Raw genomic sequence first — 15,785 nt, 5'->3', positions numbered from 1 at the left:
TTCGTTTGTGTTGTCTTATGAAAAAAAAATATAGATTAAGGTGTTTGTGAACAATCTTTTGAGAGTTTTATATGAGCTTTTAGTTTTTTAGCTTATAAGAAAAAGCTAGAATCAAAGAAAAAAAGTTTTGTTGTGGAAATACGAGTTTACAACTTTTATTTTAAACAAAAAACTTTTAATTCAAAAATTATTGAAGTAGCATTACCTTTTGATTTTATGTAATTTACACCTTCAAAAACTTACAAATGTCTTTTGACAAATACTTTTATACACATAAAACTTAGAAAACTTACGGTTTCCTACTACCAATTATTATTTAACATACCGTAAAAGTCGTCCGAATAAAGTACGACAAACTGGACTGATCCATAAGAATAAGAAAACCACAAGAACAACTATGTAAGTTACTATTTTATCTAATCACTACTCATAGTATTCCTCAATGAAATCCTTATTCATGGAAAAAAATTGAAAACAGTTTCCAAATTTTACCCGAGAAATCAGCTATCCTATTGAATATTTGCGACTTGATTAAGAAAACCCCATGATTTGAGGAACGAAATTGACTCCTTAATCTCACCTCCATCCTTTTTAATGCTCTTCTTGGTCTCTTCATCATTTACGTCTCCTCCCAAATTGATTGCTTTTGTTATTGGAACCAGGGTTACCCCTAACGTTGATCCACAACTATTTCCCCAATTTTCCAAGGTAAATTCGAAAGGTTATTTGGGTTAAGATTATTATTTTTATGGCTATCATTCTCTTCTTCTTCGACCTCGCAGATGCTTATTTCAGCAGTGTATTCATTGATTAGAGAGCTTTCGATTGTAGGTTTGATTGGTTTATCAACATTCATGGCGACATCAATCTTACAAAAAGGGAAGTTTCGGTTCTCAAACTCTCGATTCGTATTTTCACTCTAATGTTTCGATTTGCACTCACTCCTACTTGTACATCTATATTTGTTATCTTTGTAGACCTGGTCATTTCATCTATTAGTTGGGTATTGAATACGTACAATATGTTTTGTTGATCTACCAGAGCAGTTGATAATATCTTTATCAAGATCTATTTAACTAATCAAGTATAAGAGTATTTGTGAGAAAATCAAGATGTTTGTACAAATCTTGTTGTCTCTAAATGTATGGGCCTAATTGTTTTCTGTTTCACTCATCAATGAGTTTTATTAATGTTTTTGTCAAATTTCTTTAAATTTGTGGACGATCGCAAACTCTATGCATCTTATAAGTGAAGTTAAAGTCCAAAGGTGTATAACTCTAATATAGAATTTGGTTTCGAAGTTACAAATACTTTTTTGCTTTTGTGGTTAAACACATCTTTTATAGTATATAAAATTAAAACTGGTTCTTCTATTTTTTTAAGAAAATGAATACAAGGTGTAGCATATGTTTTTTCATGGTAATTATATTGAAAAATCTAAAACCATTTGATGAAACTTTGGCTAAAATATATTTAGCTCACACTTTATAAGATTTAGGCATGGTTGTAGAAGCTATAATATAGGCTCTATAAAGCTGCCAAACTTCTTTTCTCTTTATGTAAAACGTCAAATTTCTAGCATTACTGTAATAGATACTTACAACTAAGTCATTTTTTGGTTTAACTGCAAGAACTAGCAACATACTTTCTTTTACTTCATTCTATAGCATCCTACTTTTATTTCTTTAAATTACAACATTTTTATTATAATTTTTTATTAAAGCATTGTATATTGATACGTTTATCCCGCTGTTAAATAAATTGTAATGAAATTTTAGACTTATTGCAAAAATGTAAATAAATAACTTGACCTTTTTTTTGTTGTCTACAAGTGTTCTCAAAGATAATAACTTAAGACATTTGCTAAGTTGTTTTTCTATTCATTGTTCATTTTGCTCTTATTATTATTTCTACTGGTGTTTATTTAAATTCTTTTGCAACTTCAGGTTAATTTTTGTATTGTACTTAATTTAGATTTTGTTAGCCTTTCCATAATCATCCTATTTTCCTTTTCTTCTTTTGTTTTCATCCAAGTATTAGTTGATGATACTTGTGATTTCATTTTTTTAATTGCTAGCAAATCAATAGATTGTAATGATGTGCATAGTGGAGTTCTGAAGCTAATGCTAAACCCATATTTATACATGGTGCATAAGTGAGCTAATTGTTGAAGTGCGTTCTAAAGGTTTTATTTTTGTATCTAATTCAACCCGTTTTACTTAATTATTTAATAATATGTTATTTATGGTATACAAGAGCGCCAATTTTTGAATGGGTGTAGAGGAGAGGTAATCAAACTAGCAAAAAATAGTAAGGCAAATAATGTTATGTTAGTTTTGAACATTTTTTATATTATTATGGTTGTTTACATATCGTCATCGTTGTAGCTTGTAAGCACCATAAGTGTAGCCTAATTGAGTCTGTAGTAAATGTATGTTGCTCCAATTTACATTAATAATTATATATTATATATTTTAATTTATTTATCAGTTTATGAAAATGAAAATAAAAAACAATTAATTCACTACCAATGCATTGAATTTAGATTGTAACTGATAAGAATAATAAAATACTTTTACATACAAAAAAAACAAATTATTAAAAAAGAATATCATATGTATCCTAAAAAAATGTTTAACATGTTTATTTTAATCCAACATTAGAGTTACATCAAAATCTCATAACTCTATAAAATAATAATTTTTTGAAAATAAATAATTAATTATTATGATTTATAACTATCAATATTTGTTTATATTTGTAACCGTGGTTTCCACGGATTATAACCTAGTATCTTACGTATTTATGATATTTTTATTTTTAAGATTTTATTATGCGAGCAAAAATCATTTTTCTAGATAAAGAGATAATAATGGACCTGGCTTTATTGCCAGCCCGTCCAGAAACAGTTAAGCGTGAAGTCCACAAGAGCGTAAAGGCGTAGTATCAGGCCCAAAAGATGTTTCCAGCGAATCAAGAATTAGCGGAGAAGCCAGAAATGAGTGTGGTCGATTGGTAGCACAGAGAGCAAGAGGTGATTACGCAGCAATGCAGACTCAAATTTGCTGGGAAACAAAGGAAATCCTTCATGGCCTCCACTTACTTCTTAAACCCTAAGGTTTTGCACCTATTTGATCATGTATTTTTCTCAAATATCAGTTTTTTTATTTGAATATGGTCTCCTATTATTTAGGGTTTATATAGTCTTTGTATCTTCTTTTATTTTTCTCAAATATCCATCAGTTTTATTTTTTGCATTTGGTTTGTTTGGTTGATGTAATGTCTTAAGTTTTTCAAGATGGGAAGGTTAACGACTACTAGGATTTAATTTTCAGTTTTCTTATTTGTGTGTATTGTTTGAAATTTTTGAAACTTCTAACCTTCTCATGAAACTCATATTGATTTAAAGTATTAAATATTGCATCCTGTGAGAGTCAAACTTAACTTATGGAGATTAAAGTCCAGTTTATACCTAAAAAGTAATTATTTAATTTCTCGAGTGTCATATTTGATATTATAAATACTACTAGTTTATAACCCGTGAGAACCACGGTTATAAAATTAATTAAACTTTTATATTAAAAAATTAAAATTATTAATCAATTATTTTAAATAAATTATTATTTAAGATATATTTTTTTATTTATATAAAATTATAATCGTTGATTTAAATAAATATGTGAAGTTATATCATCTTATAATCTGTAATAATTGTATTTTATTTTTTAATCAAATATTATTAATTTAATATTATTAAAGTGAGAAAGTTTAAATTTTTGAAACTTAAAATGAAAAATCAATTATTAATTTACTATAATTAGAGTAAGAAATTTAAAATTTAAAATTTGAAATGGATAATCAATTATTAATTTAATGTAATTAGAGTGGAAATTTAAAATTTAAAAATTTTAAATAGATAATTAATAGGTTGACAAGTGGCATGATATGTGATATATAACATTAATGAGGAGTTCTAATTGTATGACACTTATCAATAGGAGATTAAACCTATTCTTTTATTAGAATAGGAGATTAAACCGTATTTTTAAGAATTAAGATGTAACATAACATAAAGTTTTCATATGGGATAATATATAAATACTTAGAAAGTTTAATGCTTTAGGATGTGCAGTTATGAATACAACGACATGAATGTAAAAAATTGAAATACTTAGTTGCCATATTATCATCATGACATTAACCCTTAATCTAGTAAAGGGGTGTAGTAGAAAACCTCACATATGTTAAACCATATAGAGAAAGAAGGATCAATCTTGTCTAGAAGCTTATCCCCTTTAGCTTCGTGTAGAAGCTGCACTATCCTGTTGTTCACAAGGTGTTTGATAAAATGTCTTACTGAATGATTTCTTATTCACATCACAGTAACAGAGTGATGAAGGAATCCAAGCGAGCAAAGACATTAGAAGGCGAATTAGATGGGGTTGATTTGATCAGTAACTTGCCAGATCGTGTTCTTCAATTGATTCTTTCACGTCTTCAAGGTACAGAAGAAGCAATTAGAAGCAGCATTTTGTCGAGAAGATGGAGGTATTTGTGGACTTCAATTCCCTCCATAGACATAGATTATACCCGAGGTCTAGAACACGATCCCCAAATGGTATTGGAAAGTATTGGATTCAAAAATTTTGTTTCTTGGGTTTTACTAAACAAACCCATTGATTTGGATAGTTTTCGTTTACGTTGTGCGGATTACTACGATATGACGACCATAAGGCAATGGATTCATGCTGCTGTTGTGAGAAAAGTCAAACAACTTGACTTGATGTTTAGCCCAATAGACGAGTCTGAGGATATTGAGATGCCCTATTGTCTGGTGACTTGTGGTTCTTTGGAAGTGTTAAGGTTATGTTTGCTCGGATATCATCTATGTTTGCCTAAGATTACAGGGTTTTCTGCACTTAGGGTTCTTGAGTTGAATGATGTTACGTTAAAAAAGGGTGATTTGGTAAAATATTTTCTTGAAAGCTGCCCATTGCTTGAGGATTTGAGTTTGTTACACTGCTATGCTGATAAACTTGTTATTGCATGTCCGAAGCTTAAGAATCTGAGAATTGAAAACCGGGAAAGAATTTTTGATTATGAAACAGAAGATTACATAGATTGTAGGATGAGTTCAAGTGTTACGATTTGTTGCCCAAAACTGGTGCTTTTGAACTTAACTGGCTCTGTATCTCGTGATTTTATTCTCTACGATCTATACTCCTTGAAGAAAGCTGTGATTCTCTGTAGAGACTTTCTTAATCAGTTGGATCCCCCTTGTGATTTTTTTGAAAGAATATCTCAAGTGGAATCTTTGTCCATCAGCCTTTACTGTGTGGGACAGGTAGAAGCTTATTCTCTTTTTAAACAATTCTTCATTTCAGCTCAAATATATTGCACTGTTTTTTTCCATCTTCTGAAATCTTTATGTTATGATAGAGCATATTCTTTTTTTATTGTTCAACCCATATTAGACATCTCAGCTGTATTTAGGTTTTATAGTCCATTCACTTAAAAAAAGTTGTTTTTTGACTTTTATACATTTCATTATGACTCTCTCTCTCTCTCTCTCTCTCTCTCTCTCTCGCTCTCTCTCTCTCTCTATACATTTCATTATGACTCTCTCTCTCTCTCTCTCTCTCTCTCTCTCTCTCTCTCTCCAATTAAACCTTTTTCTTTTAAGTGGATGAATCAAAAACATATGTGGAAAAATGACATCCCTTTGCCAAAAGATTAGGCTGTCTAATGGTTGCCTTGTGTTAAATTTCATGTCATTTCTGTTATGTGGGTCCCATATACACATCTTCAAATTATGGAAATCATAACCATATGGAAAATGCAGTAACCGAATTAGTTGTGTAATGTTAAATGAATTACACAAACTCTCAATGAAAAAGGTGAAAAGTTTAGCCCATAAGTCGTATTTCTTTTTTACCTAGTGACAAATTGGTTTTCATTGAATCTTTATCATTTGGGTATGCCTTTACATGCATGGATAATATCCTCTAAATTTTGACTTGTTGTGATTGTGGTGTAGGCCTATTGGCCAGAAGAAGATGAGCCTGTATCTCTACCTAATCTCAAGACTTTGGAGATAACAGTTGATGCAGTGCATAGGCTCATCCCATTTCTCAAATGCTTTCCGGATTTAGAGTCTCTTCATTTGATCTTTATAAACGAATCCTCACTTTTGGACCTAATGGAAAAGGTATTTTTTATGTTTCACACTCTTGAAGCATGTAGCTCACTTTCACATATTCATAGCTGCTCGTTTTTACCTGCAAATAAATCAAGCTGGTTATATTTTAGTAAACCAGTAAAATTAAAAAAAAAAAAGTTAGCTCAATGGGTTTAATGTATCAGTAAGCCTATAAATACATTTTTCAATAATTCAAAACTAGTTTGGATTTTGGCATCTCAACATGAAAATCTTGTGCTTTTGTTTGATGATCTAGTTTTTTTATCGAGCGGACAAGTGCAAATTAAAAAATGCTGCAACAATCAACTTCGTGACTCCTCGTCTTAAAAAGGTGGAGTTTCATGATTATGATGAAGAACATCTAGCTTTAGCACGTGCCTTATTGGAGAATGGAGGTGCATTGGAGGAAATGGTTTTCATTTGGGTTGATGAAGCCAAGTTCCATGAAAAGTCATTGGAGACTATGAATCAAGTCTCAAACTTTCACAAGGCTTCTTCAAATGTTAAACTTAGATTTGTAATCAAACCAAGACAAGCCGAATCGATATTGGCCCCAAAAAGATTTGAAGTTGACTCAAGCAGGTGCTCGAGCAACTCGAGTATTAAACTACTTGGCTGTTGAAGTCCGTGAGCTTAGTCAAAGTTACAGTTTTATCCTTTTTTGGTACATTGTATCGACTGAGGTTAAACTCATGACTCTACTCAATGAAGGACTGATGTTGTAAGCTTTGTATTAAAAACTGTGCAAGTAGTAGCTACTTTATTCATGTTATAGGTAAACCGGATCTCTTTGTTTCATGTGGATGGTTCTTGGATTTGGATTTTGGCATTACCCAACTTAATGTTGTTCATTTTCACTTAAACCAAGGCCATTTCGATTATTTTTTATTCGATTCAGAGTATATGAGTTGGCTCAACTCAATTACACCACTAATCTGCCTAAGTGAGGAATTTTGTTCGGCATTTATTAAAATTTTAGATAAAATTTTACTATTGGTCCATTTGGTGTTTATAAAGCATCATGTTGAGGGCAGTCATTAGAAAACGTTACACCTTGTCAAATCTAGTTGCCATCTTTGAACAATGACAAGAATTTATATATATATATATATATATATATATATATATATATATATATATATATATATATATATATATATATATATATATATATATATTCTGTACATGCTAGATCATGAATTAGTAACTGCATCCAATTTCTAAAAAATCCCAATTGAGTTGTAGACATGAAAGCGTAAGAACTCAACGGATTCCCTTTTTTGTTTGTCTGATTTGAGGTATATATATATATATATATATATATATATATATATATGACAAACAGTTCGTGAACAACCTGGTTTAGTATGTTATAGATTTGCACATGATCTAAACAAAACCGCACGTAACTGTTGTAATTAACAAACTGCAGTGAATCTCTTTTCTAAATATTGGTAGTCGATATATTAATTATAGTGGATTTGATCGAGATAACATAAACATGTATTTGTAAAAAAAATGAAATTACCCCAAAAAATCAAGATACCAATACTATAATTTGCATAAATGTATTAAATTTATGGTATTTTTAAACCTTTTTTTGTACGTGCAAAAAAAAAACTTTTGTGATAAAAAGATAATCATATAGTATTTTTTATTGATTCCCATAGTCCATAGAATCCATTTGTGTTATACTGCTACGCCCAGCCCAGAGCATTGAGGGCCAAAACGGAAAAAATAAATCTGTTTTCAGGAATCTGATTTCAGTCCAGAAGCAAGAGACAATCATGGTCGACTTACTGGCACTCTAGCAGAGTAGCAGGGAGCAGGGGATTATTACCCATTTACAAGTTACAACGATGAAAAAAATCGTCGTCGATTGGAAATGAAATCGCTAAGGCCACCGATTGACTCTTAAACCACAACTCCCCAAGCTACTGCATCTATATAATCAGGTATTTTTTTTTTCTCAAATATGTTAATTTTCAGCTTTATTATTTGAATTTGGTTTGTTTGATTATCTAGGGTTTGTATATTCTTTATATATTCGTGTATTTTGCTCAAATGTCTTTAATTTCAGATTTTTCTTTTGTTTGAATTTGGAATGTTTGGTTGATTTAATCTTTTTTTTTTTTTTTGCAATGTCTGAAGATTATTTAGGGTTTATTTCAGTTTTATTATTTGCGTGTAATGTTTAAAGTTTTTGAAGTTTGTAAGCTTAGAACCTCACATTACACTCATGTTGGTTTAAGTATTTACTTATCCAAGCTTAAATTATGGAAATTAAGATACAGTTAAAGAGTAAAAAGCTGGTATCTAATCCCCTGAAATTAACCCTTAAAACAGTTTAAATTATTATAATATAATTATATAATTTTTGTCATATTTGATAGTATATATACTTATATAGTTTTAGCTTTAATTTTGTTTCTGTATTTGCTTTTAGTTTAATTATTTTTATTTCTACTTTATTTTTGTTTTTCAATACAACTTTAGTAAATTATACAAAGGCATGCAAGTTAATACATCAAAATTCTGCATTTTTAAGATGTAACACAAAACTTTCACATGAAACAACATTTAAACAGTTAGAAACTCTAATGCTTTACAATGTACATTTAGAAATGCAATGTCATGAATGTAAATGCTTTTCTTGGAAAGAACACGAATGTAAAATTGAAATTCTTGGTCGCCATATTAATTAACCCTCAATCTAATAAAGAGGTGTATACAAAAAATCTGACATATGAAAAAACATATAGAGAAAGAGATCGATTTTGGCATGAAACTTACTCCCTTTTACTTTGTGTAGAAGCTGTAACATCTTCTTGTTCACAAACTGTTTGATACAATGTCTTACTGGATGATCTTTTATTCACATCACAGTAACAGATCCATGGACAAATCCAAGCAAGCAAATGCATCAGAAGGAGAAGATGGGGTTGATTTGATCAGTAACTTGCCAGATCATGTTCTTCAGTTGATTCTTTCAGGTATTCCAAGTACTGAAGAAGCAATTCGAACAAGCATTTTGTCAAGAAGATGGAGGCATTTGTGGACTTCAATTCCATCTATAGACATAGATTATACCCGAGGATTGGATCTAGATAAAGAATTGGAAAGTAATGGATTCAAAGAGTTTGTGTATTGGGTTTTACTAAACAAAACTCTTGATTTGGATAGTTTTTGTTTACGTTGTGCGGATTACTACGATATGTCAACCATAAGGCGATGGATTCATGCGGCTGTTGTGAGAAAAGTCAAACTACTTGACTTGATGTTTTGCCCAATAGATGAGTCTGAGGATGTTGAGATGCCCCATTGTCTGGTGACTTGTGGTTCTTTGGAAGTTTTAAGGTTATGTTTGCTCGGAGGTCGTTTATGTGTGCCTAAGATTACAGGGTTTCCAGCACTTAGGGTTCTTGAGTTGAATGATGTTACGTTAAAAAAGACTGATGTGTTAAAATATTTTCTTGAAAGCTGCCCATTGCTTGAGGATTTGACTTTGTTACACTGCGATGCTAATTGTCTTATTATTTCATGTCCGAAGCTCAAGAGTCTGAGAATCGAAAATCGGGAAAGAACTTTTGATTATGAAGCAGACGAATTCATAAATTGTCGAATGGGCTTCGAAATTCAGATTTCTTGTCCAAAACTGGTGTTTTTGAATTTAACTGGTTCTCTAGCTTGTCATTTTTTATTTGAAAATCTATACTCTTTGAAGAAAGCTGTGATTCACATTAAAGATTTTTTTCAATTGGAAGAACCCACTTTTGATGTTTTTGATGAACTATCTCAAGTGGAATCTTTGTCCATCATCCTTTACTGTGTCGGACAGGTATAAAATTTTCTATTTCGTTTATTATATTGTGCAGTGTACTTTCCTCTTTTGCTGTATGTTCTGATACAGTGTTATGATAAAGCACAAAATTTTATATTGTTCAATCTAATTTAAAATATGTTAGCCTACGAAAGCAAGACTTCTGTATACTCATTAACTCTATGAAAAAGTTCTATGCAACCTTTCCTTAGTAGTTTTGCAAAAAGACAGGGTTATCTAATGATCGCCTGATATTAAATTTCATGTCGTGTCATCTCCGTTATGTGGGTCCCATATACAATTATTTTCCAAATATGAAATCAGAACCATGCAAAATGAAGTAACATCATTAGTTGTGTAATGGTAAATGAATTACAGAACTCTCGATGAAAAGGATGAAAACTTTAGCCCATTTCATATGAATAGAAGACTCTATTTTTGGATTAGAAAATTAATCAAAAGCTATAAAATAAACTTCCTGGGTGTTGTTTCTTTTTGAGTTAATGGAATTAACAGGGTTTAATGTACCTACATGCTTTTTATTGATTTTGAGTGAATCTTCATCATTTGAGTACCTTTATGCTTATTTATTGCCATGAATGATGAATAATAACCTTTAAATTTTTTACTTGTGATTGTGGTAGTGTTATTGTCCAAGTATAGATGAGCCTATATCTCTACCTAATCTCAAGACTTTGGAGGTAACAGTTGATGACCCGTACGGAGTGCATATGCTCATCCCATTTCTCAAATGTTTTCCTGATCTAGAGTCTCTCCATTTGATCTTTATAAAGGTATTCTCATTCTCAGATCAAATGTTATTTTTATTTCAGTCTTGAAGCATGTCATTTATTATCTTATTTATTAATGGGACCCATGAAAAATATTCTCTTAGATAATTTTTAAATTTACCGTGTATTAATTTAAAGTGGGTCTACTGTGCGTGCTTAATATATCAATAATTTGTAGTATTAGAAAAATGGATAAATAGGTCAACCTAATCCAACAAGACCTGTTCTAACCTATGCTAAAAAAATATTAGACGGATATTTATGAACCCTAGACTGGATCATGAAGCAAATCATGTTTTCTTATGAAAAGTCTACATTATCCTGTTACATGAAAGAGCAATTGAGATTTGAGCCTAGAAATACATTTTTCAAGAATTCAAAACTAGTTGGGACCTTTGCACCTCAACATGTAAAACATTTTCCTTTTGTTTGATGATGTAGTATGTTTATGGACTGGATGAGTTGAATCTAAAAGATGCTGAAACAATCAACATCTTGACTCGTTGTCTGAAAAAGGTTGAGTTTCTTGAATTCGATGAAGAAAAGCCGAAACTAGCGGCAGCTCATGGCTTATTGGAGCATGGAAAGGAATTGGAGGAAATGGTTTTCAGTTGGAGTGATGAAGCCAAGTTCCATGAGAGGTCAATGGAGACTATGAATCAAGTCTCAAAATTTCACAAGGCTTCTTCAGCTGTCAAACTTAGATTTGTAATCAACCCAACCCAACCCAACCTGAGCCAATACCATACCCGCCCCAAGAATAGTAGAAGTCGACTCGGATTGAATCAAACTCTTGCTCGTGCAACTTGAGTATTAAAATGCCCGGCTCGTGAAACCTGTGAGCTTTGTCAAAATTACATTTTTACCCTTTTTAACTGCATTGACCAGACCCGTAGTCAAACTCACGACTCTAGTGAATGAAGGACTGATGTTAGAAGCTTTGTGTTAAACTGTGTAAAGTAGTGTGCTACCTGTTCATGTTATAGGTATACCCGATTTCTTGGTTTCATGGGACGTTTGTTGTATTTGGATTTTTGCATTACCCAACTTTATGTTGTTCATTCACTTATAACTAGAAACTATCAGTTTGGTTTTCCAGTCTAGTTTTGTTTGTGTTATGCTAAATTAACTGCTTGTTTGTCTTTGCAACTCCATTTTTTTTTCCTTAAGAGTGATCTTTGGAGGAAAAAGAAAATCATTCGTTTGTTCTTTTGGGAATGGTTTCCATTATGATCCTCTTGAGTAAGAAAATTTGTTGGAAGATGTATTAAATTTTGGGTTAAATGCACACAATAGCAGCATAATTTAGGTCAAATTTGATTCTATGTGGAAGTATATTCGTTCTTCCGCTATAGGCAATACACTGTCATTTAGTTCGTATATTTGCCCAAATGAAAAAAAAAAGTACCTCGAGTATAATGGATGAACATATACATTTTTTAAAACATGATTTGGCTTAAGATTCATTGTTATTGTGTGAATGTTTGTTTCAACGTTGAAAGTAAAAGATGACCTCATAAATAACAATGAGTTAAGGTACTCTAATAACAACTTATTTACTTGTTTAGTTATGACTAGGTGCGAGACCCATGTATTACATGGATTTATTTTAAAAAAATTAAATATGAAATTTTAACAATTTGAAAAGTTTGAATTTATATAAAAAATAAGAAAAATTTTGAATTATTAAAATTAATGAGACTTTAATGTATTGAATACATTCCATATATAAACTTTTTTCTAATAAATACCTTACATATATATTACCTTACATATTAAATGTAGAATTTTGATTTAATAAAATGAAATATACAATAAAATGACAAGTGGAAAATAAAAAATTTAAAAATTTTAGAAAATGTCATGTGTCCAAATGAATGAGAAGATGACATGTGGCAAAAAAAACTTTCATTTATTAGAGTAGATTAGATTACAAATCTTGTTCACATGCTGATAAGAACAGGGTTATTAAGAATAGAGGTAGGCTAGCTTTTTATTAGAAATGACCCAATTCGAGAGGGGCAAGGTCTCCAATTACAGGAAAAGATAAATATGAGTAATATGTGATACTTAACTAATAAGCAAACCTATTATTTATAATACCCTATTCTTAATATTAAATATGGTAGCTGCTAAGGTTACGTATGGTAATGGCTCCCACTTCCTTTGATAACCACCCCTTGATTTGGGTAACTCCAGCCAATTGCCATTTAATTGATTTGGCCTAGTGGATTCAACCAATTCCCAAAAATAGAATTCAATTGTCCCATATTGACAGCTGTCATACGATTCTTTTTCCTGGAATATACCTTTAGTGGATTTTTATCACATGCTTTGTCAAAAGTTAGGGATATATCATCAATATGTTTAATTTACTGCACATTTGAAACCTAAAGCAATTCTCAATTGCAAGATTTGTCTCCAAAATTGTCGATGCTAAAAATGGACACGAGTCCAAAGTAAAATGTATTTGATTGGCATTTGGGATTTCAAACCATTCATCATACGTGGCATATCTTGGTAGCCATTACATTTGGCATTTCAAACCGCGTGTGATGGTGGCCAGGTAAAATTACTTTAACATATAACAATGGTCAAATTGTGACAGAAGTATTTGTTCAAATTTCAATAGCCTATTTAAAACGTTTTGATATATCATCACTAAATAAGTAATCTCATATACATTGATGGTTAATTATATTACTAACCAATTTTAAGAATGGCCTCTATGACGTGTTTACATGGATGCAACAAATAAAATGTTGATGTCCAGGACAAAAATGAAAATACTAATGTTTTAAAAGTCAGTTCGAACCGCTCAGTCAAACCAAGAACATGGGAATGAAATGGTTCAATTAGCATCCATTTTATGCTTACTTCACAACCAAAACATATTGATTTTTTCAAAAATCCGGTTGATCCGATTAAATTAAACAGTTAAAACCAGTATTGAATTGTTATAATTGGACTCTGTGATCTTTTTCACATCTATTTAAACTTCTCTGATATCTTATGTTTGATAATCCGTTGCAGATACATTCTTTGCAATTCCAGAAAGTAAATATAAGAACCCTTTGAATATGAGATAATTTGATAACATTTGACTTGATTTTTAATGTTCATATTGCCAACTTTATATACCTTCAAAATGACAAAAAAAAAAGTCATTTGTTTTGGATCTTAGATAAACTTTTCACTATAGCTCAAGTGATGTGTTTTTATTACTAAAATTTGGGAAATGTTATGAGGCTAATTATGTGCGGTTAAATATTATGAAGCTCTTTGATACTGAAATTATGTAAATTTTATTTGATATTGACGTTATGTAAATCTAAAAAGTAGGTTGATCCGATGGTCAAACCAGAAACCGGTTATCAAATCGATTTAAATAAAACTCAATTTATAAAATATTGGAAAAAACTGACATAAATCCATACGCAATGACCCATAGCAGAGCCAAGCCACATGCACCATATCAAGTGGGTAGGTGCTATTCCCTTTCCTAACAATTCCTCATTTGGTTAACATATTTGCAGTGTAGTATTTTTCAAACATCTATTTTACGTATTATTAAGTTAAGATTACAACATTAATCAGGAACTATATAATAAGATTTATAGGTGTTGTTTTATTTTGACATGTTTATTATCATGAATCAGAACCTCCAAACCCTTGCTTGTTGTCATTATGGCAGTGTTTTGATCCAACAGTTGATATCTCTGTATCTCTACCTAATCTTAAGACTTTGGAGCAAACAGTTCATGCCTACAACTTCATGAATACTCTCATTCCAATTCTCACACGTCTTCCGGATCTGGAGTCCTTCCATTTGATCATTCCAAAGGTATTCTCATCTCAAATGGTTTTTTTTTATTTATTTATCACAATCTTAGAAGCATGTGGCTCACTTTCACAAATTCATAAAGGCGGAAAATTCCAGCTCGTTTACCTATAAAGGGATCAATTTGGTTGTATTTTTATCAAAAGAGTAAAATACAAAAAGGTTAGCTAAAACTAAAAACAAATTGTAAGGTGCTAAATGCGTATTCAAATGTTTATAACCTTCTAAATCTTTATATTATTATTATTATTTTAATCATTGAAGCAATATATACTTTCTGCAAACATACCTAGGATGTTGTTTATATCTAGTATTTGACCTACACTTCAATTCCAAACTTGTTTGGATTTTTGCACCTCAACATGTGTTTTTGTTTGGTGATCTAGGATGCTTATGTGTTGAAATACTGGAAGCTAGATGATGTTGAAACGATGAGAGTCTTGACTCATCATCTGAAAAAGGTTAAATTTCTAGAATTTGATGAAGACAAGCCGAAACTAGATTTAGCACGTGCCTTATTGGAGCATGGACATGCATTGGAGGAAATGGTTTTCTGTTGGACTGATGAAACCAGGTTCCATGAAAAGTCAATGGAGACTATGAATCAACTCTCAAAATTTCACAAGGCTTCTTCATCTGTCAAACTTAGATGTATAATCAACCCTAGCCAAGCCAACTCGAACCCAGCCCAAAACATATTAGAAATCGACTCGATTCAAGCTGAGTCAAGCTCGTGCTCGAGCAACTCGAGTGTTAAACTACTTGGTCGTGGAAGCTCGTGAGCTTTGTAAAAGTTACATTTTTACCCTTTTTGGTACAATGTATCGATTCTACTCGGGTCCATTACACCCATAGCCGAACTCATGACTGTGCTGAATCAAGTACTGGTGTTACAAACTTTCAACTTTATATCAAAATCTGTGTTTGTTGTAACTACCTATTCCCGGTATGGGTAAACAAGATTTCTTGGGTTTATGTGGATGTGTTTTGGATTTATATTTCTTTCATTACTCAACTCGTTCATTTTTACAATTTTACTTATTACTAGAAAATATTATTCTGGTTCTCAGGTCTAGTTTTGTTTGTGTTTTGCTATAATAGCTACTTATCTGTTTGTTCTTTTGGAAAAGACGT

General features: G+C 31.2%; 2 protein-coding genes across 4 annotated transcripts in view; both read left to right on the top strand.

The window, feature by feature from the left end:
• The first annotated feature begins 405 nt into the window (after positions 1-405).
• Positions 406-15,785, top strand: part of LOC145062743 (F-box/LRR-repeat protein At3g26922-like) — a 38,315-nt gene continuing 22,935 nt past the window's right edge. The window contains exons 1-4 of one of the 3 annotated variants that reach the window (XM_079010340.1): positions 2,649-3,139; positions 4,384-5,344; positions 6,038-6,208; positions 6,456-7,062. In XM_079010340.1, the coding sequence (XP_078866466.1) occupies positions 4,394-5,344; positions 6,038-6,208; positions 6,456-6,821 (1,488 nt within the window). In that variant the 5' untranslated portion in view covers positions 2,649-3,139; positions 4,384-4,393 and the 3' untranslated portion in view covers positions 6,822-7,062. Of the gene's footprint in view, positions 709-782; positions 3,140-4,383; positions 5,345-6,037; positions 6,209-6,455; positions 7,063-15,785 lie in introns of those variants that run through there. The other 2 variants (XM_079010339.1, XM_079010341.1) reach the window with 2 other exon arrangements.
• Positions 7,894-15,546, top strand: LOC145063758 (putative F-box/FBD/LRR-repeat protein At1g78760). The gene is made up of 6 exons (XM_079011345.1): positions 7,894-8,154; positions 9,086-10,037; positions 10,664-10,813; positions 11,252-11,617; positions 14,448-14,654; positions 15,038-15,546. Exons 2-6 carry the CDS (start codon positions 9,096-9,098, stop codon positions 15,431-15,433), a joined length of 2,061 nt encoding a protein of 686 aa, XP_078867471.1. The 5' UTR covers positions 7,894-8,154; positions 9,086-9,095; the 3' UTR covers positions 15,434-15,546.

The sequence above is a fragment of the Lactuca serriola genome, chromosome 7 (genome assembly GCF_051521515.1).
Source record: "Lactuca serriola cultivar US96UC23 chromosome 7, Lser_US96UC23_V15, whole genome shotgun sequence".
Lineage (NCBI taxonomy): Eukaryota > Viridiplantae > Streptophyta > Magnoliopsida > Asterales > Asteraceae > Lactuca > Lactuca serriola.
The sequence above is the reverse complement of the archived record's forward strand: the minus strand, read 5'-3'. Positions and strand labels throughout refer to the sequence as shown.

Excerpts from the sequence above, each read along its gene's own strand:
- LOC145063758 (XM_079011345.1), top strand. The coding sequence starts at position 9,096 with ATGGACAAATCCAAGCAAGCAAATGCATCAGAAGGAGAAGATGGGGTT. Across the intron at positions 10,038-10,663 it reads TCCTTTACTGTGTCGGACAG|TGTTATTGTCCAAGTATAGA; the intron begins GTATAAAATTTT and ends TGATTGTGGTAG. Across the intron at positions 10,814-11,251 it reads TCCATTTGATCTTTATAAAG|TATGTTTATGGACTGGATGA; the intron begins GTATTCTCATTC and ends TTGATGATGTAG.